Here is a 26,058-nt window from a genome sequence, read left to right on the forward strand (position 1 = left end):
AGACTGTAAAACAACTTTTTGAGTCGGCACATTGCCGACTTGTTCATCTCCGATTGGACATCGGGGGGTTGGATCATATAGACCCGTTCTTCAAGATCACCTTGAAGAAATGTATTCTTCACGTCCATTTGGTGAAGATGACATCCCCTTGCCGCAACAACAGCCAGTATCACGCAAACCATCGTCATCTTCGCTACCGGAGCGAAGGTCTCGTCATAGTCGATTCCATGGGTATGTGCGTATCCCTTCGCCACTAACTGGGCCTTGTACCGGTTGACCGAACCGTCAGCGTTGTACTTTACCTTGTACACCCATTTGCAACCGATTGGTTTGCACTGTCAGGGACGCTCAACGAGGTCCCATGTGTCGTTGGCATCTAGTGCTCATATTTCTTCCTCCATAGCGGCACACCAATTTGTGTCTTTTGTTGCTTCTGTATAGCTCTCCGGCTCACGCACTTCCGCCACCTTAGTCATGTATGCATAGTGATGCGCCATGTACTCATTGTACCCGTACCGCGTAATGGGGTTCTTCTGGTGGGAAGATTGGCATAACTTGTCATCACCCGGTTTGGGGCCCTTCTTGGCCTGTTTGAACTTCGTTCCCTAAGATCCGCCTTCATCCTTTCTGGAGTCGGATTCGCTCTGATCCAACTCAACGTTGCCAGTTTCGTATTCCGACATTTTCCGCTTCCATTTCTCTTTGCGCGTGAATCGTCTCCTCGGTTCCTTGTGCGGGGAGAGCACAACAGAGTCTCCACTCCTCACCGGTTCCTCATCCGACTGGTCACTTTGACCCAGTCGCTTGTTCGGTCCGCTCAACTGAAACGATTCCGGACTCTCTTCTAGAGTCTCCAACTCGTCATCTTCTATCTGGACCGGTTCAGGCTCACTGGCCTCAACCTCCAGGATTGGGTCGGAGTCGAAAGTCAGAGTTGGTAGAGAGTACCACGATGCCGTCTCGTCGAACTCAACATCTTAGCTTACTCGGACCTGCTTCATCCAAGGGTTATAGCACTTATACTCCTTCTGCTCATGCAAGTAACCGACTAGGATGCATTTCTCCAACTTCGGATTTAGCTTCTTCCGCTTCTCATCCGGTACATGCACATATGCTATCCTACCGAATATCCGAAGGTGTCTCAAATTGGGCTCATGTGCTAGCATCGTGTCTTCGATCCGGTTTTGGATGTAGACGGTCATCCAGACCGCCTCAGCCTAGTAGAATTGGGGCATGCTCTTCTCCTCCAACATTGCCCTTGCCGCGTCGATTATCGACCGGTTCTTTCACTCGGCCACACCGTTTTGTTCCGGTGTGCATCGGTAGCTGAATTCTCTCCGAATTCCATTCTGCTGTAGATGACTGTTGAATTGGCCGAAAAAGTATTCTTTTCCGTCATCCGACCGTAGGCACTTGATCTTCCTCTCCGTTTCCCTTTCGACTAAACTTTGAAGGTTCTGGAAACAATCGAAGACTTCGCTTTTCTTCTCGATGAGGTAGATCCACACGTGCCGGCTGTAGTTGTCGATTAAGGAGACGAAATACCGACTCCCGCCAAGACTAACATTTTATGTCGGTCCCCATACATCCGAATGGATTAGGTCGAGCTTGTTATGGCTCCGGTTTCGTTGGGTGGGGAATGGAAGCCGGTGTTGCTTCCCGAGTTGGTAGGCTTCACAAACTTGGGCCTTTCGGCAAACCGAACACAACCTATTTCGATTGCAGGTTCTAAAGCCTCCGGTAATTGACGTGGCCAATCCACTTGTGCTAGAGATCGATGTCCGATTCAATCTTCTGTCCTTTGGCAAACATGGCGGTGCCGACGTCATTAGTGTTGAGGATGAACATCCTCCCTTCTCTACGCCCTTGCACAATTATCCGGCCTTCTTCCTCGATGAAGCACCCGAGGTGTGTAAAACGCACCTGCATCCCCTGGTCGACGATTTGTCCAATCTGTTGGAACTGCACGCTCCCTATATGCAACGCTCGGCCACAACCGAGCTTAGAATCATACACAGAAAAACGGGAAATAATGGACGACACGAAGAAGAGACGAGTACGCAGGATGTTTACATGGAAAACCCAAACTAAGGGAAAAACCACGGCAGCCCACAGGCTGCAAACTATCACTATGTTAGAATGTACAACAGTGAGTTCACGGAGGCAACGACCTCGTGCTCATGATCCTCGCCACAGGCGGTGGTTACAACAGAGGCAACGACCTCTTTCTCTCTCTCTCTCTCTCTGTACACAGTTACGCGCTCTCTCTCTCCTTGCACCAACAAGAATGACAACAACTACTACTAAAAGTTTGCCCTAAGTTATATTTATACTAATATGACTTTTCGGCTATTTACAAATATAGCCATGATGGACTCTTAGAAACATATTTACGAATATGTCTCTTCATCCGGTGAACACTCCTCACCGAATCTGCACCATCCGGCTCTCCGTAGCCGGATACTCCTCATCCGGTTCTCACCGGGTCTGCACCATCCGGCTCTCCGTAGCCGGGTACTCCTCATCCGGTTCTCACCGGGTCTATACCATCCGGTTCTCCGTAGCCGAGTACTCCTCATCCGGTCTTCACCGGGTCTACACCATCCAGCTCTCCGTAGCCGGGTACTCCTCATCCGGTCTTCACCGGGTCTGCACCATTCAGCTCTCCGTAGCCGGGTACTCCTCATCCGGTTCTCACCGGGTTTGTACCATCCGGCTCTCCGTAGCCGGGTACTCCTCATCCAGTTCTCACCGGGTCTGTACCATCTGGCTCTCCGTAGCTGGGTACTCCTCATCCGGTTCTCACCGGGTCTGCACCATCAGGAGGGACCTGTCTCCCAACACAATCGACACCAGGTTCTTTATGATAGTCAAAATGTGTAGTACGTTCATCAGCTTCCCCTTTTGTCTGACATGGCTTAAAGGGACTTCTTCGACATGCACAATCAGGTGAGGTGTGTCCTCTCCGGTTTCGACAATCCCCGATTGTTCCAACTTCTCCAAAAAAGAGAACCACTCTTCATGGCTCGTCATGTGGTTGGACTCTTCAGAATCAACGTACCATACTTCCTCCAATTGGAAGTAGTCTTCTTCATCGAGTTAGCCTTGTGCTTCATCATGAAGGTCGTCCCTTTACCGGTCTTCCCGGTTTTGGATCCTTTTGATCCTTCCACATAGAGCGAGCTTTGCCGATTTTCCTAACCGGCTTTGCCGGATCCAGATTTGTTCGAATCGGCACGCTTCTTCCAGCACTCGCTTTCCCTGTGGCCTTTCTTGACACAATACCAACATTCCGTGTCGGCCTTTCCTTGCCAGTTCCCGACGCCACTTTGACTCCCCCTGCTTATGGAGGGTCTGGAACTATTGTCAGCATTGTCTTTGTGTCTTCGGTCCTGCTCTTGCCGGCCGCCTCCATTGCGTGCCGACCCACCTCGTCCTCCACATCCATGGTGCCGATCTGACTCCGTGTACAACATCCGGTTGTCAGATTGAGTGGTCCTCAACCTGCTCGCGTGGTTTTCTTCGACCATCAACATTGATTATAAGTCGAAGAAGGACGGTGGCTTGATCGCTGTCTGGATTGGCCCGTACCTTTGCGCTAGACCACCGAGGTAGATTTGTACCATCTCATCTTTGTCCACCGTCACGTTGATGGACTTCAGTGCGTCACAAATCTCCTTTATTTTGTTGGTGTAATCTGTAATCGACATGTCTCTTTGCCAGATGTTGTTGAGCTCTTGTTGGAGCTGCAACTTATGGGTTGTGGTGCTCGTGGCGAAAATCTTCCTCAAATTTCCCCAGGCCTCCTTCGGCGTTTTTGCATCCTTTATGTAGTCGAGCATCTAGTCGTGCACCCAGGACACGAGGCAGTACAATACTTGGCTCGCTCTTTGCTCCCAAATGGGGAAGTCATTGTGTGCTGGCTACGACGCTACCTCGTCCGTTCGTTCCACGAAGCTCCAATATCCATGCCCTAGCAGGTACTAGTGCATTTTATATGACTAGGACGCATAGTTGCTCCGGTCAAGCTTCTTTGTGGGAAGTGAACTCGTCATACCTTTGTCCATATCTTTCTCTGTCTGTCCTTACCGGGTATTAGGGTTTGTCTTCGAAAGCATCTGTTGGCTGTAGAGGTTCTCAACCCTAATACCATGTGAATGTTAACGTGCGGAAGTGTTAGACAGAACCGGCTCAACCGAATAGCAACAGAGAATAAGATGAAGGTTTAATGGAGAAGCTTAATACACAGAGAGAGTATATGCGGGAGAGACGGAGAGAGCAGAACGTAAACGTTGATTCAAAAATAATAAAAACACTCTGTACATAGAATGTGCTCAAAGAGCGCTTTTATACAAGTCCATAAAGGACTAACAGAAGTAATGACAAGTACTTCAATATTCCTACGTGCGACTGACACTAACTACAAGACAATGATTACCTAGTAGTCTAGGCTACTGCTAGGCTTCTGGTTCCCGCTTGAATCCGGCTCTCTGATCCGTCTCCCCGATCCGGCCGGTTGTTTCTGGATACCATCTGGATATCGATCCGGCTCAAGCTTATTCAACTGATGTGGATCTCGTTAAGCTTGCTCACTCAACAACTCGCCATACCTCTGTCCATATCTTTCTTTGACTGTCCTTACCAGGTATTAGGGTTTGTCTTTGAAAGCATATGTTGGCTGCAGAGGTTCACAATTGTCGCGCTCTGATACCATGTCAAAGTAAACGTGTGGAAGCGTTTGACAAACCGGCTCAGCCGAATAGCAACAGTAAAGAGAAGAAGGTTTAATGGAATCTTAACATAGAGAATAAGCATACACAAGAGAGAGAGAGAGAGAGAGAGAGAGAGAGAGAGAGAGAGAGAGAGAGAGAGAGAGAGAGAGAGAGAGAGAGAGAGAGAGAGAGAGAGAGAGAGAGAGAGAGCAGAATGTAAAACTCTATTCAAAATAATACTCTCAATATTCTGTGTACATAGAATGTGCTCAGAGAGCACTTTTATACAAGTCCATAAAGGACTGACAGGTACTTCAATGCTCATATGAGCGACTATCACTGACTCCCAAAAATATACCTACGTACTAGGCTAGATCCGTAGGCCTCGAACAACCTATTGGTTTCATTCCGATCCGGCTCTCGCTTATTCAACGGATCCGGATCCGGTTGATCTTGCTCGCTCAACACATGTCCGAGCAAGTATTGGTGCATCTTGTACGACCAAGATGCGAGTTGCTTATGTCAAGCTTCTCTGTTAGAAGCGAGCTAGCCATTCCTCTGTCCATTTCTCTTCTTGTTTGTTCTTATCAGGTGTTAGGTTTTGATTTGTGTCGTAAACTCTTGTTGGCAGCGGAGGATGTTCTAACCCTCGCGCTCTGATACCATGAAAAAGTTAGGTGCGGATGCTTAGACACAACCGGCTTAGCCGGACAACAATTGACAATATGCAGGTTTAATGGAAAGCTTCAAATGCACGAAGAGTATGCGGGAGAGACAGAGAGAGCAGAAAAAAAAACTCTATTTCAAAAAATAAACTCAATACTCTGTACATCGAATGTGCTCAGAGAGCACTTTTATACAAGTCCTTAAAAGGACTGGCACAAGTACCATCAGTACTTGAATGCTCCTAAATGAGCCCCTACACTAACTCCCAAATATATTCCTTCGCGGAATATCTTTCCAACGGCCTTCCGGCTCCCGGAATCTTCAGTCAATCCGGGCCTAACCGACCGGTCCAATCCGATCCGATTCTTGGCTTGCTTCTTCAGCCGATCCAACCTAGGTTGAGCTTGCTCGCTCAACAATCACCACCATCACCATCACCATCACCATCACCATCACCATCACCATCACCATCACCATCATCATCATCATCATCATCATCATCATCATCATCATCATCAATAACACAATGACCATCGCCATCACTATCACCATCACCAACACAATGACCATGACCATGACCATCGCCATCGCCATCATCGACGCCATTGACTTCTTCTCTTCGATGGCGGTGATGGATTGATTGCCTCTCTTTCTTCTCCTCATTTTCATTTCATTTCATTTCCTTTCCTTTCCTTTTCTTTCCTTTCCTTTCATTTCTCTTTTGTGTCTAAAATTGCATTCACTCACTCATTGAGGACTGCTTTTTCCTCTTCTTCTTCTTCTTCTTCTTCTTCTCTGCACAAGGTATGGCTATGGCTCCCCTCACCTCTTTCTCAGAGTAATCTGGGGAATAACAGTACACCCCTGTTTCTGCTTCTCTTTCTTTTGGGTTTTCCACGGTCAAACTTTCTGTGCCTCTGTTTCTTCTTTCTGCTGATTCGCGTGTTATTGTGTGTGTATGAGATAGTTTGACTTTCCTGTTTTCTGTGCGTCTTTCTCTCTAGATGTCTGTTTCCCAAAGAGTACTGTACTGTCTGTCTCTCTGCCTCTTTCTATTTCGTTGGTTAGCCTTTATTAATTCCTTCTGTTTATTTTCTCATTAATTTGATTTTTTTGGCAAGTTTGCTGCTCCGCAAGAAATAAAAGATCTGCTGTGATATTTTTTAACAATTCCCCTCTTTTTTGTTTTTGGGTTATCCACAGAATCTCTGTTTTGTTTTGTTTTCCACTCAAATATTATTCATGTTTCTGTTAAATAAATTAGTCATAACTGATGCCTCTATGATGTGGTCATTGGTTTTCCAAAATCTGAGTCATTTTATGTTAAGATTTTGCAACTACAACTCTTCTACAGTGAAGAAGTGTCTGTGTGTTTACAGGAATTTGATGGTTTCACACCCAAAGAGGGAATTGTTTTCAAGCAAAGAGGAGCACTGAAGTCAGAGTATATGTATATCATCTAATGTATACCAAATTTTTAGGATTTTGTTTGTGATTTAATTTTTTAACTTCATGTCAAGCTTGACAATTTTCATCTTAAAAACCATGTGGAAGTTTACAGTATTTTATTGACCAGGTTCATACCCAAGAGAGGATTAGTTCTGAATAGAGGAGCAACTTAACTGAAGATATATTCTTTGTAAACACGTATGGTGATTGATTTTGAAATATAGTGCATATTATGTTTGAAATTGGCCAACATTTCATCATGGAAATTGTGTATTTTCTTTTACAGGAATTCAGTGGATTGATACTGAAGAGAGGAATAATTTTAAGTAGGGAAAGGAGAACTAAAGACAGATTATATATCCTTGTTTCTGTTTTTCTATATGTCACTCTTTGGACACAATCATGTACAACATAGTATCTGGAATGGGGAGGATGACTCTCAACCCTAATGCAACAGAATTTGTTCCATCCGGTGTAAAGTTATCCACAGCAAATGTGGAATCTTCAGGAAGTGATCGAGAGAGCAGTACACAGGCATTAAATCGGACTGATTCGGCCAACTCAGGGGCCTCTGATGACGAGTTCCGACAATATTGGCGTAACCAGCTCCCTGATGACATCATCCCGGACTTTGGGATGATGTCCCACACCGGTGATGACAGGTCTGATGATACCATGTGTTTGTTTTGATAAAAAACTGTAATTGAAGAATTCAATTCGATCAATCTGCGAGGCTACACTGCAACTTGTAATAGGGTTTTCACCCAATCGGCAAATCTTGTGCTTCATAATCTTTTGATTGTGGTGCTACTCCACAATGGTTGAATCCCTGGTAGAACACTTAATGATCTTTCCTCGTTGATGGTACGTTGAGTAGGAGAATCCTTATGTGATCATGCAACACGAGGAATTTTCTCGGTGATCATAGATTGATGTCTAGGTTGATTTGACAGTCAATTTCTGGAAGGTAGGTGCTACCCTTTTAGGTATTCAATTGTGAGGTTCTTATACATATCTATGTCTATATATATATATACACACACACACATGCAAGCAGTGTATTTCAACCTGAACAAGCCGAAAGGCTGCGCTTGCCACTTGCTAGATATATTTCAATTTGAGCAAGACTTAAGTTTACTCCTTTCATATACAATATATATTTTGATTTGAGCAAATTGTAAGGATGCCCTTGCTACCTACAATATATATTTGGAGCAAGCTGTTAGGCTATCTAATTGAATTAAAATGAGCAAGTCGCAAGGCTGGTTTTGCCACTTCTAATGTAAAGCAATGTGTGCAAGCCACAAGGTTTCTCTGCAACTTACAAAATTTTAATTTGACCAAGCTGCAAGGCTACCCTGGCCTAAATCCATCACATATCGCAAAGAATAATTTGTTTTTCTTTAATGGATTCAGGTCTTCTTGGGAGAATGGCTATGCAGAAGAAAACATGTCCACGACCTATTTTAGCGAGGAGCTGGTAGATAGGGCCTCAAGGGTAGAAGCAGAGGAGGCCAAGGATCCCCTGCAGCTTCTTGAACAAGAGTTTCCTGGTTTTGCTGTTGAAAGCCTGGCAGACATTTTACGAGCAAATGGCGGTGATCTAAGCCTTACGATTGAGATGCTGATTCAGCTAGAGGTCGGGGCATTCTTTTATGCTTAAATCTCCCTGCTTATCCTTTCTTTTCACTTTGTGGACTTAAAGGGGGAGTATATGTATATGCCTTTTTCTTTCTATATCCTTCTTGCATCATGTGCACACAAGGACGTGTTGGTTATGCTTCTTTCTTGTGTCTTAAAATGGGGCATTCTGTTGGAATGTCTTGCATATGTTTTTTTTTGTGTTATTGTAAATGACAGGCTGATCCCTCATCACCTGTTCTTGTGCTGTATATGTTCTTTAAAGGCCAAATGCTCATGGGTACATATCACATACAAATAGTAACTTCAAATAATGGCATTGCCCCCCAACTCAATGGCTATATCTGAAATTTCCCTAAACAAAACTCCAAAAGAATGTTGCACAAGCAAACATACTGTACGACATGGGTATTATCACATTCTAGGGTTTTTACTTTCTTGCAGATCCAAGATGACGCTGTGCCAATCCGACAGTCAACTTCGCATACGCGGATCCCAAACCTAACTGAGATGGATTTCCCAGCTCTGTCTGGACCTGAGTTTCCAGATGGTAGATATGCTTCGGAGGAGGATATCAATGGACAGCAACGTTTGCAGAGGGTGTCCCAACGCACAGTTGGTGTGGAAGACTTCTTTACAAGTATGCCTTATAGCTCTGGAGGTGGTGGTGGCTTTAGGGCCCCTGCTATTGACTTTGCGGGTGCAGTCAGAAAGAACATCAATGCTAATGAAGTTCCACAGTGGCAAAGCGATAGGAATGGGCGTGTAGAACCGCTGCCGTTGTCTTCTGATAATTTTGGGATAAAGATTGGTGCCTTCTCAAGCTCTAGGCAACCAGCTCCTGTCTGGCTTGAGACAGGGGAGGCTGTTTGTAAGTTTTAACTATTTGTCACAGATTTTTCTTTACTTCAATTCTTGAGTGATAAAATTTTGGATGTTTTTGAACATTTTATGCAGCCAGTATGTATGAGGAGCTGCGAGAAGAGGCTCGGGATCATGCAAGAGTTCGTAATGCGTATTTTGAGCAGGTGTCTATTTGTTTTCTTCTTTTTGCAGCTTAAAAGAAAGATTTTGAGTAGATCTATTGTGAGATGATTTTATTCTCAACTCTCTTCATGATTTGCATTGTTAGGCAAGGCAAGCCTATCTTTCTGGAAACAAAGCTCTCGCAAAGGAGTTGAGTATGAAAGGACAGCATCACAATGTATTAATGAAAGAAGCTCACAATCGGGCTGGAGAAGCAATATTTCAACAGAGGCAAGTATTTGATTTGTTTTTTTTGCTGAGGGCCTTGACTCACTACAAATGTTTAACAGGTTATGTTGAATTTCTAAAATATATTAAAGAAAATAAAGAAAAACTTGGGTATTTCAGAGTTTTCCTTACATATGCATATTAACATCATAATTTTTTCTACACCAATTTAGCATTTTTCTTGTATCTCTGAATTGACAAAATTTCCACAAAATTGAAATTTCATGACTGTTAAATCGTATTTTTAAACCATTTTACTCTTTTATATACGAAAAGTCATGGTATGAGAGACAATAATTCAAAGTTATTTTTAGTATTTCTTTCATAATATTGTTAAATGTTAGCATGATGTGGCTCTTAAATTGGGTCTAGCGAACATCTGAATAAAACTGGAATTCTGAAATCTTTGGACTTATCTAAACAGTTAAAGAATCAGAAAAACCAGACTCTTGTGGAATTCACATGCATAAAAACCAGTGCATAGTTCAAAAATGAATCTCAACACATGGCTATGTTGATTTATTAAAAACCAAGGTTTTCATGGGTCTTGAAAAACAAGTATAGTAGATTGTTTGTCTTTTGGCATAGATACAAGATTTCCAACGTGAATAAGACCTATTAGAGTAGATGAAATGCATGATTTATTTGGAGTTTCCTGTGCTATTATGAATGCGAGAAAAAATACGTATTACCTAATGTAACCCTATGCCTAAGGTTGTCATTTTTCTGGGATTCCTAGTGCTATTTTACTGTGCGAGCATTTATTGTCTTTTCTGTCATGATTAGGAATGGGATTGCTAGTTCTTCCACTTCTCTGGGAAACCATCGGATGCTCGATTTGCATGGATTGCACGTGAATGAGGCGATCCCACTTTTGAAGCGACAACTGGCATCACTTAGGGTGGCGGCCCGAGCTAGTCAGCAACGACAGCAAGTGTTGATTTGTGTTGGGACGGGGCATCACACCAAAGGCTCAAGGACTCCGGCTCGCCTTCCTATTGCGGTGGAGAAATTCCTTGTTGAAGATGAACGTCTCCCTTTCACTGAACAACAACCTGGTATGCTTCGGGTTATTGTCAGTTAAAGTCGATGATCGATTGTCTTGCACATCTTGTTGAATACGAGTTCCCTTGCGACTGGAGAATCTGGTAGGGTTAGGGGCCCCGATAAGCAAGCCTTCCTTCGAGAAACAACGTCGTAAGGGTTCGATCTTCCGCTTGACATTGCACTTGTGTTAAATATGTACAACAAAATGTTCATGATGTTTCTCATTTTTTGTTTATTTTATTTCAATGGTAGGGCATGGTATATGCTGTTTTACAAGTGGTGTATATTAATGCTTTATAATTGGTTCCCATGCACAATAATGGGTGGCAAGGATTTAGGGTGAAGTATAGTGTTAGGAGTTCAGGGTTTCTACAGTCTAGGGTTAAAGTGACACTCTTTATAGTATTTTAGAAGCTTTGTGTTCCCTAGAGATTATAGACTATCCAGAAACTCTCTCGTCTATGTTGGCGAGGAATGTGTGAAAAGGAGTTGCATGTGCCTGAACTGCTGAAGTAATGTTAGCGATGTGTCCTGCTGTAGTTTGATAGTGGAATGGAGTGCAAACTCTTTTATGTTCAAAGTGTGAACTTATAAAAGGATTTGGATGGTGCTTGAACTGAGGAGATTTCAACTTTAGGGTTTAGGGTTTGAGTGCCACTTTTATGCATAGGTAGAGCTCAAATTTGAGATATCCGATCAACTTGCGTTTATTGGTTGATGGAATTGAGATGAAGAATGAACGAGTTATTTTTGTCTTTAAATGGGTTTCAGGTGTACAAAGAAAAGCATGGAGATAAACAGCATGTTTTGTATTCACATACTCATTTACCTTCATGCTGATGGTCATCTTGTTGGAAATGGAAAAATGAGTTTCTCTCTCAAACATCAAGTTCTATTAATCAACACACCATAGAATTCACGTGAAAATTGTCACTTTTGTTGGTTGGCTGTGGCTCTAAAGGATGATCATAAAATCTATGAAATTTTCTCTGTATGGAGTACTGTTTTAAAACACCATCAAAGAGATGAATTCAACAAAATGCTTCCAAAAGTTAAGATCTTTGCGTAGGTTGCATGTCTTGATATGTTGTAGCACGAGATGACAAGTACTTGATAACCATCTAGAAGATTGTAAAGGTGAAGTTTTGTAGCAAAATACCTTTCAAGCAGTGGATGTGATGCACAATACCATGTGGGGCATACAAAATTACACATGCGTTGGCTAGTTTTGACATAAACCCTAATGACGTACGGCAAATTAGTATGTTGACAAATTATCGAGTTTCTCACCTTGAACAAATACTTGTAGCAAGGAGTTCCTTTTAAAAAGCAATACCCATGCATTGCACATAATTACAAGGCGCTTGAAACGATAAAAAGCTTGGCATACCTTGGCCTTGAGCTTCTCTCTACTCAGAGTTTAGATATTGGGTGTCAAGCAATTCTTGTTCTCTCCTTTATTGGTTGAAGTATATTGTGTAGCACTACATCTAACATCTCCACAACCATTCCCATGCTTGTGATCTTGGTGGGAAGTATTAGCTTCCTAGTATTGCATAGGAAGCAAGTAAAAATCTTTGCATGGATGCAAGCTATGCATGAATGGATTGGAAGATAAGAGATGCATTATACTTTGCAACGTAACCATATAATAATGCTAAATATCTGGAGATTTGGAGACTTGAGATTCACACATCAGATTAAACATGTTGCATCAAACTATAAAACTGTCTCTTTCTTTGAACAAGAATGGCACTCATATGTCATTGGAACATCAACGACGAAAATCATGGAATTTTCATGTTTGCCTTGAACAAGTTTGATAGACTAAGAATCACTTTACTAGAAATCTTGACCTTTCTTTGGCCACTTGAAGCTTCCTTTCCCCACATTTTAAACCTTGACATATGCATACATGCATTGCAAAACGAATGCATTTGTTTAGTTCATGTTGATTATTTCAAAGTCTTCAAATAGATTGATAAAACTTGATATATTTCTTTGAACTATGCCTTCTGACGCCTAATATATTGCATTCTATGAAATCAATGGGATGTGACGGTCATAAAAACTAGTTTCACTCCAACTTTAATATGATACAAGTTGCGGAAGGGTAAACTTCAAAACTCACTTGATCATGTTTTGTAATTTTTAAATGTCCATATAGATTCAAACTATTAAACCTAATGGGTGTTTTCTTGAAAATTACACACAATCGTAAACATAACATTGTTTGAAAAAAGGCATAAAAATAGGACACCTAGAGGAACCAATTTAATGGGGATGTTTTAACTAAATGAGGAGTTGCATGCTTGATCTGCCTATTACCTTTTTGTAATGTCATGGTTTTTTGCGACAATTGGCAAAGCACACATAAAATTGATTCGAAAATTACTATTGAAATTTGGACACATTGAAAGACATGAAAGCGAATTAGATGATGTTTTATAGTGACACTCAACACCATACTATGTAAAATAGGAATAAATGTGCAAGTTGTGGACTTAGACCTGAAATCGACGTAATTTGACAATGTAAAGTAGTGCTCATCCTCAACAAGCTTGGTTCCTATCCTCGAAAAGATGGAAAAGGTGTTGCAAGTGACTCAAATAATCTATATGAACCTATAAATGCATTAAAAAAGTGTTGCAAGCGACATTTGTTTTCATTGGGATCCATAACTTAATGCATTCAATGTCCACTTCAACACCCTAGTTCATACAATAGAATGTACGAAATCTCAATATATTGTGTTAGTGTGTTCACAAACCTAGGGGTAGCTAGCACTCATGTTCAATACTACTTTATTTTGCCCAAAAAGAATATTTATGAATACTTTATTGGTTAGACTATAAGCATCACAAGCCGAAGTTTAAAACACTCTCCTATTGAGTCGTCACTCTTCTTTTCCTCAATTAACTAAGGTGCACAACTTTGAAACGTTTTAACCTTTTCTTTTTACTATCTATTTAACAAATAGTAAAAGATGAGCCTTTAAGAATGTGGGTGTGTTGTCTTACAACACATTAGACCATGTTTAGAAGATTTCGAGAAAGATCACACACACACACACACAAATATATAATACATTTCAAGGGGACAACTATTTCAAAGTCCTTTAAAGAATAATGTTTCTGATAGATTATTTTTATGTTAGAAATACCTGCCATACGATCCTCGTATAAACTAATTATGGCCAATCAATTAGCTATAGTAAACTATATTTGATGAAATTGTAAAAAGACACCCTAACATTAACCTATGGTTTAGAATTGTAAAAAGAATACATTTTAAAGTCATCGTTAGAACCGATTGAGACATTTGTTTTTTCGCTCTACTTGTATTCGATGAAATTGTAAAAAGAGTATACATTAAAGACATCATTAGAGCCAATCATTACTTATTTGAAATCTATGGCTCGAATGTCATAAAGGCAAAAACATGGTTTTTCTATGGTTCCAACGTTGATGTAGACAAAAATCTTAAGTTGACAAACTATGTTTCATTATTTTTATCTCATATCAATATGACACCCAACTCTTATGCTTTGCTTCTCTACATCTACCAGATGGACATTGGCATTCTTCATTATGGTGTAAGAAAATCATATGTTTATTAATTGGGCATCTCGTATCGATATTGACGACGCATGTTGATATGCATTATGTTAACAATGATGATATTCCTTGATTTTCTTTGCTCTCACAATTTCTCTTGGAAAATCCATTACAACTTCATTTTACATGTAGATATAGAAAATTCTTGCAGTATTCCAAGTTGCATAAAACATCATTTGCTATCGAAACTTTATGCTAGAAAAGAGAACACTTCCTTAGCGAAAATTTACCTTTCGCTCTTCCTCTATAACTACCTCCCAAATCTTTTTGTATAGACCTCATGTATGTCTAGTATGAACAAATCCTCTTATACATATCTCTTGTATACCTTGAGAACAACCACACTTTCGAGGGTCTTTAATGGTATAACAAAGACCAATATTACTAATTCACATGCATACTGTATATTGGGAAATTTCCGAAGATAGCCTTTGGTTACTTGAAATATGAAGTGTCATACCCCTTGCACATTTCAAGGATACTACTAACGTGACATGTCATATCCTATTGATAATTAAACATGAGTTGACTTAATTCAAAAAATTCCATTAGGTTCACACATGATTAATCATGCATAATTAATCAAAATAAGCATATGGATGAAGAAAGACAAGCAATCATCAATGCTACTTTATTGCATGCGACACAAATTAATATGTATCACATGCACTCAATTAAAAGAAGAAGCATGACACAATAAAACAAATAAACAGAAAATAGTTCGACGAAAATACATGAAGACTTAAACAAGATATGAGATTGCAAGAGAAGGATATGCGCAAAAAAAAAGCTTCTTAATCAAAACAAGCATGTGGATGAAGAAAGACAAGCAATCATCAATGCTAGTTTATTGCATGCGACACAAATTAATATGTATCACATGCACTCAATTAAAAGAAGCATGACACAATAAAACAAATAAACAGAAAATAGTTTGACGAAATAAGTCAAGGCTTAAACAAGATATGATAATTGCAAGAGAAGGATATGCGCAAAAAAAATGCCTTAGAAGAAATATAGCTATCCTGAATTCATATAGTTTATGTGGTAGGGCCTAAAGAACCTTGTAACTACAAAATAGAGGGTGACGGGAATCCATGCTCGTATGACAATTTGTAACAAGTGACGGATATGCGCGAAAAAATGCCTTAGAAGAAATATGGGTATCATGAATTAATATAATTTGTCATATGAAGATATGGTAGGGCCTAGAGTACCTTGTAACTACAAAATATAGGGCGAAGGGAGTTCAAGTTCATATGAAAGTCATAAGAAGCCTAAAGTACCTTGTATCTACAAAATAGAGGGTGCAAGGAAATCCATGCTCCTATAACAATTTGTAACAAATGAAGGATATGCGTGAAAATATGCCTTAGAAGAGATATGGGTATCTTGAATTCATATAGTTTGTGGTATGAAGTAGTATTGAAAAATGGTAGGGCCTAGACTACCTTGTAACTACAAAATAGAGGGTGAAGGGGGTTCATGTTCATATGAAAGTCATGACAAGCAAACTCAAAGTTATAATACGTAAGAAATGTCGGGGGCAATATTCTCATGTGTCAAATTTTCTTTGGTGCATGCGTCGTCACTATACCCACACATCACAATCACACTTTCAAGCTTACACTTTCATGTGATTAAATGACTCAAAATCACCGAGATAATCAGCACCATAAGCAAAGAAGCAGTCACCAGAGAGAGATGTCCATGAATCGTGGCAAGATATGTGCTTTTTTTGTAGGGAGACTATAATGGCCATGGTCCTATCATGACAATACCTCGTCCACGAACCACACATTGTGCTTCTTGTTATTGTAAATAATTTGTGGTCATATAATTGAAATATCCATATCATCTATATGGCAGATCTATCTGTCATAAAAATGCATGTTGCTAGAGCTAAAAGATCTTTCTGGTAGTTAAAAGTGTCTGAAAAACCACCATCCACATTACCATTCTTGTTAGGTGCCTAATGTTAATTCTGATACAACTCAAATACTAGGTCCACAAACTCAATGGAGAAAGCGTATGAATAAATTATTATACAAAGGTATATATACATGCATTCAGTCCATAGGGAGATACATTGTGATCATGTTCACTCTCAAGAAATCTCGAAATTGCATTGTCTTTCTACGATCTGACACATCTCGTAATCTCCAAAGCAACAAGAAGAAGACGCCTTGGATATTGGCAAAATCTGTATCGGAGAGTTTTCTTGCATATCATCATTCTTTCACTTCCAGCTCTCAATGTAACATAGAAACTCACTCCATGTTAACATTCGCAATTAACAGCTCTACGATATCCACGAGGTTACATTTTAGTTCCTGCATCTTTCATCGTCTTTTATGACTTTTTAGCTTCTGGTTTTCATGACTGAGGTTACATTTTAGTTCCCGCATCTTTCATCGTCTTTTATGACTTTTTATCTTCTGGTTTTCATGACTTCATGACGTTTTATCGTCTGGTTTTCATGACTCCATGACCTTTTATCTTCTTGTTGACTATGTATGTGTTAATTCTCAAGTCTACATGCAACCTCCATTTTCCATCACCTTTTCTATTGATCAATATCTTCATCATGACCATCTAACCTTAATCACCTCAATAATTCATCATCATCTTCCATTCCATCACTGTCCCAAAGATCATCATTGACATCTGAAACATACTCCCCTTCCTTGTCGGATCCTTCATAATCCGAATTACAAACTTCATTCGAAATCCTATCATCTTCAATTAGGTCATCATCCCAATCCCCCTCTTCTACCTCTAATGCAGCCCTCAACTCTGGTGATATATTGAGCAAAGATCCACGAGGTATTTGTCCGCCTTCTGGCCAGCCCCGATACATAATGATTTCATTACCATCTTCAGAAACAGCGACCCCTCCCGTAAGATTCTGTTAAGGATAATCGAGAATATGCACTTTTGGATGAATCAAGCGAGAAACTTGTTATTATGATGAGAATATCTACATACATTAGCACTTACCTCCAAACTTTGCATCAAATCTCGAGGAGATGGCCCTTGGTCCTGGTCTTTCATGACAATCTTTACAAGGGCATGATGAAGAAAATATACTCGAATGCCACTGGCCAATCTGTCCAAATCATTGCTTCTCCCTACATAATAATAAACAACAATATTGTAAACATATTACTATGCAATGAAAATAAATGGAGACCATGATTAAGATAATTTTCCAACATACCTACAAAGAACGGTGAAATTTTGTTTAAAGAAAGGGCCTTCTTACTGAGCCTGAGCTTCTCTGTATTTGTCAATGGATCAGCTCTATGTATTGGACCTAATCTTACAAGCCTCTCTAGCTTCTTAATTCGGTCTCGAAACGTTTTATGATGGATCACCTCCTCTTCTGATGGCTTACGTTCATCACCATGCCCATCTTTAATCTTCAACAGTTGTGTCCATGCCCTGTTTCTTAATCCAGAAGCACTCTACCAAGACACACCCATTCTACTTCAGGTATTTTTGCATGCATACAAAATCTCTATTAGGGAAAATTTGGGATATTAAAACAAAATAATAGAGATGTAAATATTTAGATCCAAGTTCAACATCTAGAATGAGCCGAAGTAAAATGAAGCATTCTACCAAAACATATGATTTCAGGTAACATATTCACATACATGAAAAAGTTCTATAAGGAAATAAAAATGACAGATAGTATTCTTTTACAAATATGGGTCTTCTCACCTTCTAATTTTAGTGGTGTTAGAGATGAGGTTCTCTACCTTCTTCCAATGAGGTGTCCACACATTTATTCTATATGCCCATATTTTTATTATGGCATGATTTCATTGCGTTTCCCTACTGTTGCTCTTCGATTCTCTGTTTTGGTTCTTCCTTTTATCTATCAGTTTGTTTTGTGTGATTCCAACCTTACCTTTTCTGTTAACTTCACATAGAGTTAATCATGAGTTTTTTTCTTTTAGATATTAGAATTTACCTCAACTTCTGAAACTGAATGAATATGATCATTGTCAACAGTCTCACTTTCCATCTTATGCTGCAACCAAAAACATGTCATGATCATAAAGAAATTCATCATTAAAGCTCAATGCAAAAAGACATGGGAAACGCTTTTGGATAAATGTGCGCACCAAATCACCCTTTATTTGAAGAATCTCTGTTTCTAGAGCTTGGATATTCTGGAGCAATGACTGTTAAAAAATGTACAAAACTCTCTTGGTTTTATGACAAATGTTATTGCTAAGGAATATTTGATAAGAAACACATTTTTCTTTAACTAAACAGCACCAAGCTTCGATATATTTAAGAATTTTAAAATGAAGAAAACAAGTCTCATTTTGTCACATACCGCTCGTCGCTGCATCTCGATGGCTCTCTTAAGTGCCTTCCTTTTGGTAAGTAGATTCCGTGGTCTTAGTTCAGATGGTCGTTCATAATTCTTACCACGATACATTATAATGATGTTATCTTTCGGGGAACGTATGATAGCAATCAAAATCCCACCACTTTCATACTCTAGCATTCTCGCAGTCTCTTGCAATTGCACTGGATCTGACTCATGAACCACAAGCTTAACTAGTTCCCTGTGTTTCCAATGCAAATGCATGTTCTCTACAATTCCATCAAAAACTCCACGCACCCCTGTATTATATAGGGACATAGTCTTAACTCATTTACCATATAGGAGGAGCATAGAAAATGGAAAACTCCCCCATTCAGCGATAAGATATGAGAAGTAACCTAAAAGCAATGTAGACTTCATCCTTATTCCAAGTTTTTGATACATAAATCTTTCCTCCTCTGTTATCGTTTCGACATCCGTAGGGCGTTCGATGGGCTTCATAAAAGCCTCGACCTTTAGAAGATCTTGTTCTGCTTTCTCTTTCTTCTTTAATGACTGTGGATATTTATCAGACAAAAAAAAAGAGTTTTGATACCCAAAATCAAGATGTCAAATTGTGCAACATTTGATACTTAAATTGATGATTTGTTGAACTTACACGGTCAAGTTTTTTCTCCAATTGTCGAGCTACGGTCAGTTGGTGGAGCTTAGCTACCTCTTGTTTCAATATGTTTTGATCTCTAATATCCATGGTGTGCACCCAAGATGGTTTCACATCAGGTAACTCTGGACGAATAACTGCCACGCTAGGCTGAATTGAGGGTGGACGCTTGACAAAAATGTTCCTCTCATTACGTGCTTTTTCTTCCTCTTCCTGATGATCTCGGAATATCAGTTCTCTTTCTGAGAGCGTAGTAGCCACACTTTGTGGAACAAAATCTTTTCCTCTGTAGAATGTCATGAAAAATTTATTTCGTGAAAGAAGAACTCCATCGGTAAGCCTCTGGTCAAAAGCACCCAGTAACCCCAAATTCAGTTCATAATATGACATACAGAGACTGCACAAATGTGTATGCATAGAAGTGAATGCCCTCAAAATTGCCTTTATGTGTGCACCAATAAAGCTTTAATGTATGTATATTTGTATGTCTCTCTCTCTCTCTCTCTCTCTCTCTCATATATCCATGTTTCAATATCAATGAGCCCTAATACTTGTTTTTATGTCCATCAGCAGGATACTAACCCTTATTTCATTAGCCATCAATTCATTGTTTGTGTTTTGCATACGCTTCTTAACAGCAATCTTGACAATTTCCGTTTTCTCCCACAATTTCAACATCGCAACAGCAAGCCCCTGATGACCTTTATTTCTCGCTTCCTCATATTAAGAAACAAACCACAAAACAAAATAAGCCAAAACCATCCTTATGTTATTGTATTCACGTGAACAGAAAACATGTCATCAATCACAGTTCACCTTTTCAAATTTCATCTTTAATGTAAGACTTTGAAGTTTTCATTTTTTTGTTTGTGAATCAAAACCTCTTCATACAAATCAAAAAGCCCATGTGTATATAGATAGACAATATTACCTAGCACAAAATGTGGAGCAATAGGCCGAGCAAGACGACGAAGCTTTGTGAGTTCTGCATCGGTTAATCCGCCTCTAACTCCAAATGGCAACAACCGAAATGGAGGTCTATAATTAGGGACTTCGGGTGGCAGCAAGTCTGCATCAATAGGAATAGGCCTTAAACCTGTCCATTTCTCATATCTTGGTCCCAAACCTTCCAACATGCCCTCAATTTCCATCTCCTTCTCATCATCTTTTCCGTCAGTCAAATTACATACATTATTTCCATTCATAGTAACAATACCGCTCCCTTTTGTGCCGTTGTTGATGCTCCTCATCATTCCTCCATTCTCTACATTATAATCGGTCCCTCTATAAATAACTATTACATTCTTATCCCTCCATACCACTAAGCCTCCAGTGCTTTTCTGTGAGTATCAAAAGTGAAGATGGATAGATTGATGAACTGTGTTATTTTGTTTCATATCTCATAAGCTGAAAAACACTGATAACTTATATTCCTCATTCATAACCCTTGGTTGAAGACTTCCATAAATTATATTGTTTCGTAGTTCACAGGCCAAAAATATAGATAAATTAAATCATTTTCATAGCTCATATGCCAAAACATCGATCCATTACATTATCTCTATAGCTCCAGGGCTCTAAAACGTCAATATATGAATATTAAAACGCAATACAAATTCATAAATACACTTACCTCTAAATCTGAGAGTGTTTTCTTGATGCTATTCGCGGCAGGTCCATGGCATCTAACCTTCACGACCTCTGAAACGGTCCATTGTTGCAGAATGATGCGGACTATACTCTTCGTAACACCGAGCTTCCCAATCTTCAACCTTTCTTGCAAGGGGATTGACAAAAGGCGAAGCCTCTTCAATTCGAGAGGAGGGATCAAAATGTCTGCCCGAGTTCTATTGCGACAAACCACATTTGTTCTATCATCATCCTCTATCTCTACAGCGATAGAAGAGGAAGATGATGATGATAAGGGAATTTCTTCTTTCTTCGTCCCATTCTCTATCCTTCTCTCCCAAGGAAATGAAGCAGAATCACATGCTTCTTCTTGTTTACTGAAGCTGGGTTCATCTGTACATTGTGAAGAATATTGTATATTCCGCAACTTCTCAACGATTTCTGCTAAAGCCGACATGCCGTTATCATATTCTTTATTTTCTTCCCCTCGTTCTTCGTCTAAGGTCTTCCCATGATTTTTCTCTTTCGTTTCAATGGGCCTCTGCTTCCATGGAGACAATTCGTGACCTAGTCCCGATGCCTGCTGCCATGGCGCAGGGCGGAAGCTACTGCGAGGTTTCACAGAGAAACGGTCGGTCCAATCCTTCTTCCATGGGGATTGGAGAGAGCCATTCGATAAGTAATGGCGACTAGGCCGAGCTCTAGTCTGCTCTATGTCATCATGGGGAGCATATATTTCTTCTTCTTCTTCTTCTTCCTCCTCCTCTTCAACTTTGATCACTTCTGTACTAACTCTGGCAGAGATGGAGGTGAATTTGAGACAAGACTTGTGATGGCCACAGCTATGGCGAGGTGGGTTCAGGAACAGAGAGAAGGAAGAGGGGGGGGTGAGGCAATGGTGGATCACCATCTATCTACCTATCTATCTGTCTGTCTGTATATCTATCTATGTGTCTGTCTGTCTGTCTATGATCTATCTATCTATATATCTATCTGTCTGTGTATCTATCTATCTATCTATGTATATGTCTGTCTGTCTGTCTGTCTATCTTAGGAGCCGTTAAACTTACAGCTTGAACCGAACCGAACCGCAACTCAAATAACTCTGCCGTAATCCAACTCACAAGCACGCTCGCTTTAATCGAAGGTCTATATTTGATTAGAAACTCCCGTGAAGTTGATAAGCCAAGGATGCACATTGCATATGACAAAAGTGCAAATCTAGATTCATGATATGAAGTTAGCCCGAGGTATGCGCAAACTACCTTCTAGGGAGAGCCAGATGACTCGAGCTTGAGGAATCCCCTCCTTGGATGTCTCCTTGAAATCTCTAGCAAGAGAGACATCATAGCAACAAAAAGTTCTCGTCTAATTTCCCATATTCTAGTTCATGGATTCACAAAAAGAACGCGATCATTGCCGTTGTATAGCAAACAATTTGTTGAAAGATTCAAAAGGTTTACATTATTCAGATTATAGAATTTAAATATATAAACATATGCTGTGTTTTGCATCGTAAGGTTGTGGATTCGAGTTTCAAGCATTGGGTGAGATTGTTGCATTCATTATAAATATTCTCATGTTCAAGGACATTGTAATTAGTTGTAAATATTTATTGCACCAATTCCATTCTCCTACTGTTTACTTATACATGGACATTCACACAATGAATGAGCAATCCGTGAGCTATGTTGATGCTGGGAGCCATTTTCAGATTCAAATCCTGTACTTAGTGCGTATCGGTACGAACCATCACCAATTAGATAGGCTATACCTGTTGTCTAAAAGACCCAAGACCCCATCTCCACACATTGCTCAGAGATCATTTGCTTATTTAGAGAATGATGAAGATCCAATTATGGTCGTCAAAGGGAAATGGAAACACCCTGATATAGGTCCCCAACCATTGATATCAGTAAGTTCCAAATATGTTCACCCTCATTGAATATGTGAATATGATCCATATGCCTCCTGGACATTGGAAGCATTTTTGGTCCATAGAACCCAATGCAATGGCAGGGAGGTTTTAGCTTCTTATAGCTTTATATATATATAGTTCGTTTGTGGATGGTTAATTGAATGTTGAGGGCATGCCCTGCCCCGATGCGATGAACCCACAGTTTTACTTCCAAAATCAAGATAAAGGTGGAAGGCATCATAATGAGATAGGTTCAATAGTGTGTATGCAAGCCATATGCTGTCAAAGTCACACGCCGTAATAAGAACCGTCTCCTCCACTCCAGCTCCTCCAAATAATCTGATTTTTTCAGCCTTGGTGTTACGGAGGCAAACGATCTACAACCTTATTTCCTGTTTCAAAGATAGATAGTTTGGCATATCCAATTGGGTAAAAGCTGGAGAGGACCTGTGAATCTCCCCTTCGTTAAAATGAGTGAGCATCCACATCTATATTGTTCCAAAAGAAGCATTATAAGTAACATTACAGTCCAAGAGGACACCCACTTTGTAAATTCGCCTCATATGTACCGTTTCCTGGTGTGTCACTGTTTTCATTTCTAGCTATTTTCAATCCTAACATGGAAATTGTGGTCCAGCATCCTGCAGACTTCCGTTCTTCTTTCTTTCCTCTTTTTAGCATTAACCTATTCTACTAGCAGCCCAAACCAATTATATGAAGAAACCCTTTAATAATAACAAGGACTGAACAGTTTTTCATCCAGTTCCTGAAATGTATCCCATATATCTACACTTGGTACATCCCATGCACCATTTTTCACTCTCAGATCTTCAATTTCCCTCGCTTTCGCATGCATGCCCGCGGCTACGTATATATTCCGCATGCATATATACACTGGTGCAAGCTTTTTATCGATCAATAACACAGACTCAAAAGCTTGTTGCCCAAGCTCGACATTTACCCATTTCCAACAAGCACCTAAAAGAGCCATCCACAATTGAAGGCAATCAGAGGGAGTCAGTTTTTCAATCACAACCAAGGCCTTATCAAAGTGTCCAGCTCGGCCAAAGAGATCCACCATGCAAGCATAATGCTCTAGAGTAGGTGCAATATGGTAGACAGTGTCCATTGCATCGAAATACATTTCCCCTTCCGAGATTAATCCAGCATGGCTACACAATGTCAGTAAAACAAGGAATGTAACTCTATTGGGTCTGATACCATCTTGGAGCATGGAGTTGTATAGCTCGAATATCTTTTCCATGTTGCCGAGTTGAGCATACCCAGCAAGAACTGCATTCCAGGATACCACATCCCTCACTAGAAGGTCATCAAATACTTCTCGTGCTTCTTTAAGCATTCCACACTTTGCATACATGTCCACCAGTGCAGTGCTAAGAATAGGATTTCTTTCTAATAACCCTTGTTTGTTCATTTCGGCATGAATTTCTTCCCCTTTCTCAGCTGACCCGATGACCCCACAAGCTTTCAAGGTAGATGCAAAGGTAACCTCATTTGGGGAGAGACCCTCTTCTTGCATGCATAAGAAGCACTTTAGTGCATTATCACCAAGCCCATGCTGCGCATATCCAGTTATAAGAGTAGTCCAGGAGGTCAAATTTCGTGCCGGAATCTCGTCAAACACTTGTTTTGCTTTTTTAAGTGAACCACACTTCACATACATATCTAAGAGTGCATTCCCAAGAACTATGTTTTTCTTCAAAAAGTCTCCTTGCCGACTGCGAATCTCAGAATGTATTTCTTCTCCTGTCTTGAGCAACCCAATGGATCCACAAGCTTTCAAGATGCATGTAAATGTGAAGTCGTCCGGGTGAAAACCACCCGCTTGCATCCGTGCAAAGCAATCTAGGGCATTAAAATTCAGCCCATCTTGAACATACAACGAAATGAGTACATTCCAAGAGATGATATCGGGTTCAGGAAGCTTATCAAAAACTTCTTGAGCATTCAATAGAGAACCACATTTACCATACATGTCCATCAATGCATTACCAAGAACAAGATTCTTGTCCAAAAGGCCTCGTTTCTTGACCTCAAAATGGACCATTTTTCCCATCTCAAGTGATCCTACGAGCCCACAAGCTTTTAGGATGCAAGAGAATGTGAATGCATCAGCTGAAAGCCCTTCTTCTTGCATACAGTTGAAGCAATCTAGGGCTTCTTCACCATGGCCATGGTGTGTATATCCACTCATAAGGGAATTCCAAGTGACCACATTTCTCAATGGGAGCTCGTTAAAGAGCTTCTTGGCTTCAAAGAACATGCCAAATTTGGCATACATGCTTATTAGGGCATTAGTGATGTAAACATCATTGTGAAGCAGACCCTTGAAGAGGGCTTCAGCATGTGTTTTGGTCCCTTTATGCAAATCCTTTTGCTTTCCACACGATTTGATTGTGTCCACAAGCGAGCGCCCATCATCAAGGCTCACTCTCTTCTCTTCATTCTTCTTCTTCTTCATCTTCGTCTTGTTGGCATTCCGATCATGGGAACCTACTGCTGCTGCCTCTGATTCTCTTCCGTGGTGGAGGTCTGCAGACCCAAGAGAGGGGGGATCAGGGATGAAGTTGTGGGAGCAATGGTTCATGCATGACAGGAAGGCTGAGGGAGAGGATAAAGACATACATACATACATTCATACATACATACATACATACATACATATATGAAATGGGGTCCCCTCAGTGTTAGGGATGGAGCAGAGCAGATCAGAGCAGATCAGATCAGAGAAATGGAGCATGGCATGGAGATATGTATGTATGTATGTATGTATGTATGTATGTATGTCATGTCCATCCATGGTAGGCATGGTACCCCCATGGAGGACATACATACATACATACATACATATATGAAATGGGGTCCCCTCAGTGTTAGGGATGGAGCAGAGCATATCAGATCAGAGAAATGGAGCATGGCATGGAGATATGTATATATGTATGTATGTATGTATGTCATGTCCATCCATGGTAGGCATGGTACCCCCATGGAGGAGATAAGATCAGAGCAATGGAGGAGCATGGCATCGGCTTGTCTATTATGACACAAATCATTAATAGGGCTGGCGAGGGAATCGTGGCCCTGGCCCTGGACAATGC

At 40.4% G+C, this 26,058-nt stretch overlaps 3 protein-coding genes across 6 annotated transcripts; 1 reads left to right on the forward strand and 2 right to left on the reverse strand.

Annotated features, from left to right (window-relative positions):
* Nucleotides 1-6,076: 6,076 nt before the first annotated feature.
* On the forward strand, nucleotides 6,077-11,045 carry CID7 (CTC-interacting domain 7). 4 transcript variants are annotated; one of them, XM_087330214.1, is made up of 9 exons: nucleotides 6,077-6,182; nucleotides 6,758-6,842; nucleotides 6,940-7,025; nucleotides 7,114-7,489; nucleotides 8,244-8,466; nucleotides 8,913-9,339; nucleotides 9,426-9,496; nucleotides 9,601-9,725; nucleotides 10,509-11,045. In XM_087330214.1, the coding sequence occupies exons 4-9, from the start codon at nucleotides 7,230-7,232 to the stop codon at nucleotides 10,804-10,806; spliced, it is 1,404 nt and encodes a 467-aa protein (XP_087186340.1). In that variant the 5' UTR covers nucleotides 6,077-6,182; nucleotides 6,758-6,842; nucleotides 6,940-7,025; nucleotides 7,114-7,229; the 3' UTR covers nucleotides 10,807-11,045. The 4 variants fall into 4 exon arrangements, with proteins under 4 accessions (XP_087186340.1, XP_087186339.1, XP_087186342.1 ...); XM_087330213.1 differs by having other exon boundaries at nucleotides 6,955-7,025; XM_087330216.1 differs by having other exon boundaries at nucleotides 6,758-6,828.
* Nucleotides 11,046-16,388: 5,343 nt separating this feature from the next.
* Nucleotides 16,389-21,972, reverse strand: LOC147855140 (CRM-domain containing factor CFM3, chloroplastic/mitochondrial-like). The gene is made up of 11 exons (XM_087330300.1): nucleotides 21,026-21,972; nucleotides 20,324-20,732; nucleotides 19,975-20,105; nucleotides 19,390-19,734; nucleotides 19,130-19,286; nucleotides 18,738-19,030; nucleotides 18,520-18,579; nucleotides 18,366-18,425; nucleotides 17,607-17,853; nucleotides 17,387-17,517; nucleotides 16,389-17,294 (listed from the first exon to the last, which is right to left on the reverse strand). The coding sequence occupies exons 1-11, from the start codon at nucleotides 21,929-21,931 to the stop codon at nucleotides 16,992-16,994; spliced, it is 3,042 nt and encodes a 1,013-aa protein (XP_087186426.1). The 5' UTR covers nucleotides 21,932-21,972; the 3' UTR covers nucleotides 16,389-16,991.
* A 1,694-nt stretch (nucleotides 21,973-23,666) lies between these two features.
* Nucleotides 23,667-25,547, reverse strand: LOC147855141 (pentatricopeptide repeat-containing protein At1g03540-like). The gene has a single exon (XM_087330594.1). It carries the CDS (start codon nucleotides 25,545-25,547, stop codon nucleotides 23,667-23,669), a length of 1,881 nt encoding a protein of 626 aa, XP_087186720.1.
* Between the last annotated feature and the right edge of the window lie 511 nt (nucleotides 25,548-26,058).

This window comes from Azolla caroliniana, unplaced genomic scaffold (assembly GCF_043228905.1).
Source record: "Azolla caroliniana isolate FFs.n. ecotype wild unplaced genomic scaffold, voAzoCaro1.0.p SCAF_14, whole genome shotgun sequence".
Taxonomy (NCBI): Eukaryota; Viridiplantae; Streptophyta; class Polypodiopsida; order Salviniales; family Salviniaceae; genus Azolla; species Azolla caroliniana.

What these genes read in the sequence shown, in the direction of transcription:
- CID7 (XM_087330214.1), top strand. Translation starts at nt 7,230, where the DNA reads ATGTACAACATAGTATCTGGAATGGGGAGGATGACTCTCAACCCTAAT. An exon ending in GTAATGCGTATTTTGAGCAG is followed by an intron (nt 9,497 to 9,600) that starts GTGTCTATTTGT and finishes TTGCATTGTTAG; the next exon opens with GCAAGGCAAGCCTATCTTTC. An exon ending in GAAGCAATATTTCAACAGAG is followed by an intron (nt 9,726 to 10,508) that starts GCAAGTATTTGA and finishes TGTCATGATTAG; the next exon opens with GAATGGGATTGCTAGTTCTT.
- LOC147855140 (XM_087330300.1), bottom strand. Translation starts at nt 21,931, where the DNA reads ATGGTGATCCACCATTGCCTCACCCCCCCCTCTTCCTTCTCTCTGTTC. An exon ending in AAACACTCTCAGATTTAGAG is followed by an intron (nt 20,733 to 21,025) that starts GTAAGTGTATTT and finishes TGATACTCACAG; the next exon opens with AAAAGCACTGGAGGCTTAGT. An exon ending in TGCTCCACATTTTGTGCTAG is followed by an intron (nt 20,106 to 20,323) that starts GTAATATTGTCT and finishes AATATGAGGAAG; the next exon opens with CGAGAAATAAAGGTCATCAG.
- LOC147855141 (XM_087330594.1), bottom strand. Translation starts at nt 25,547, where the DNA reads ATGAACCATTGCTCCCACAACTTCATCCCTGATCCCCCCTCTCTTGGG.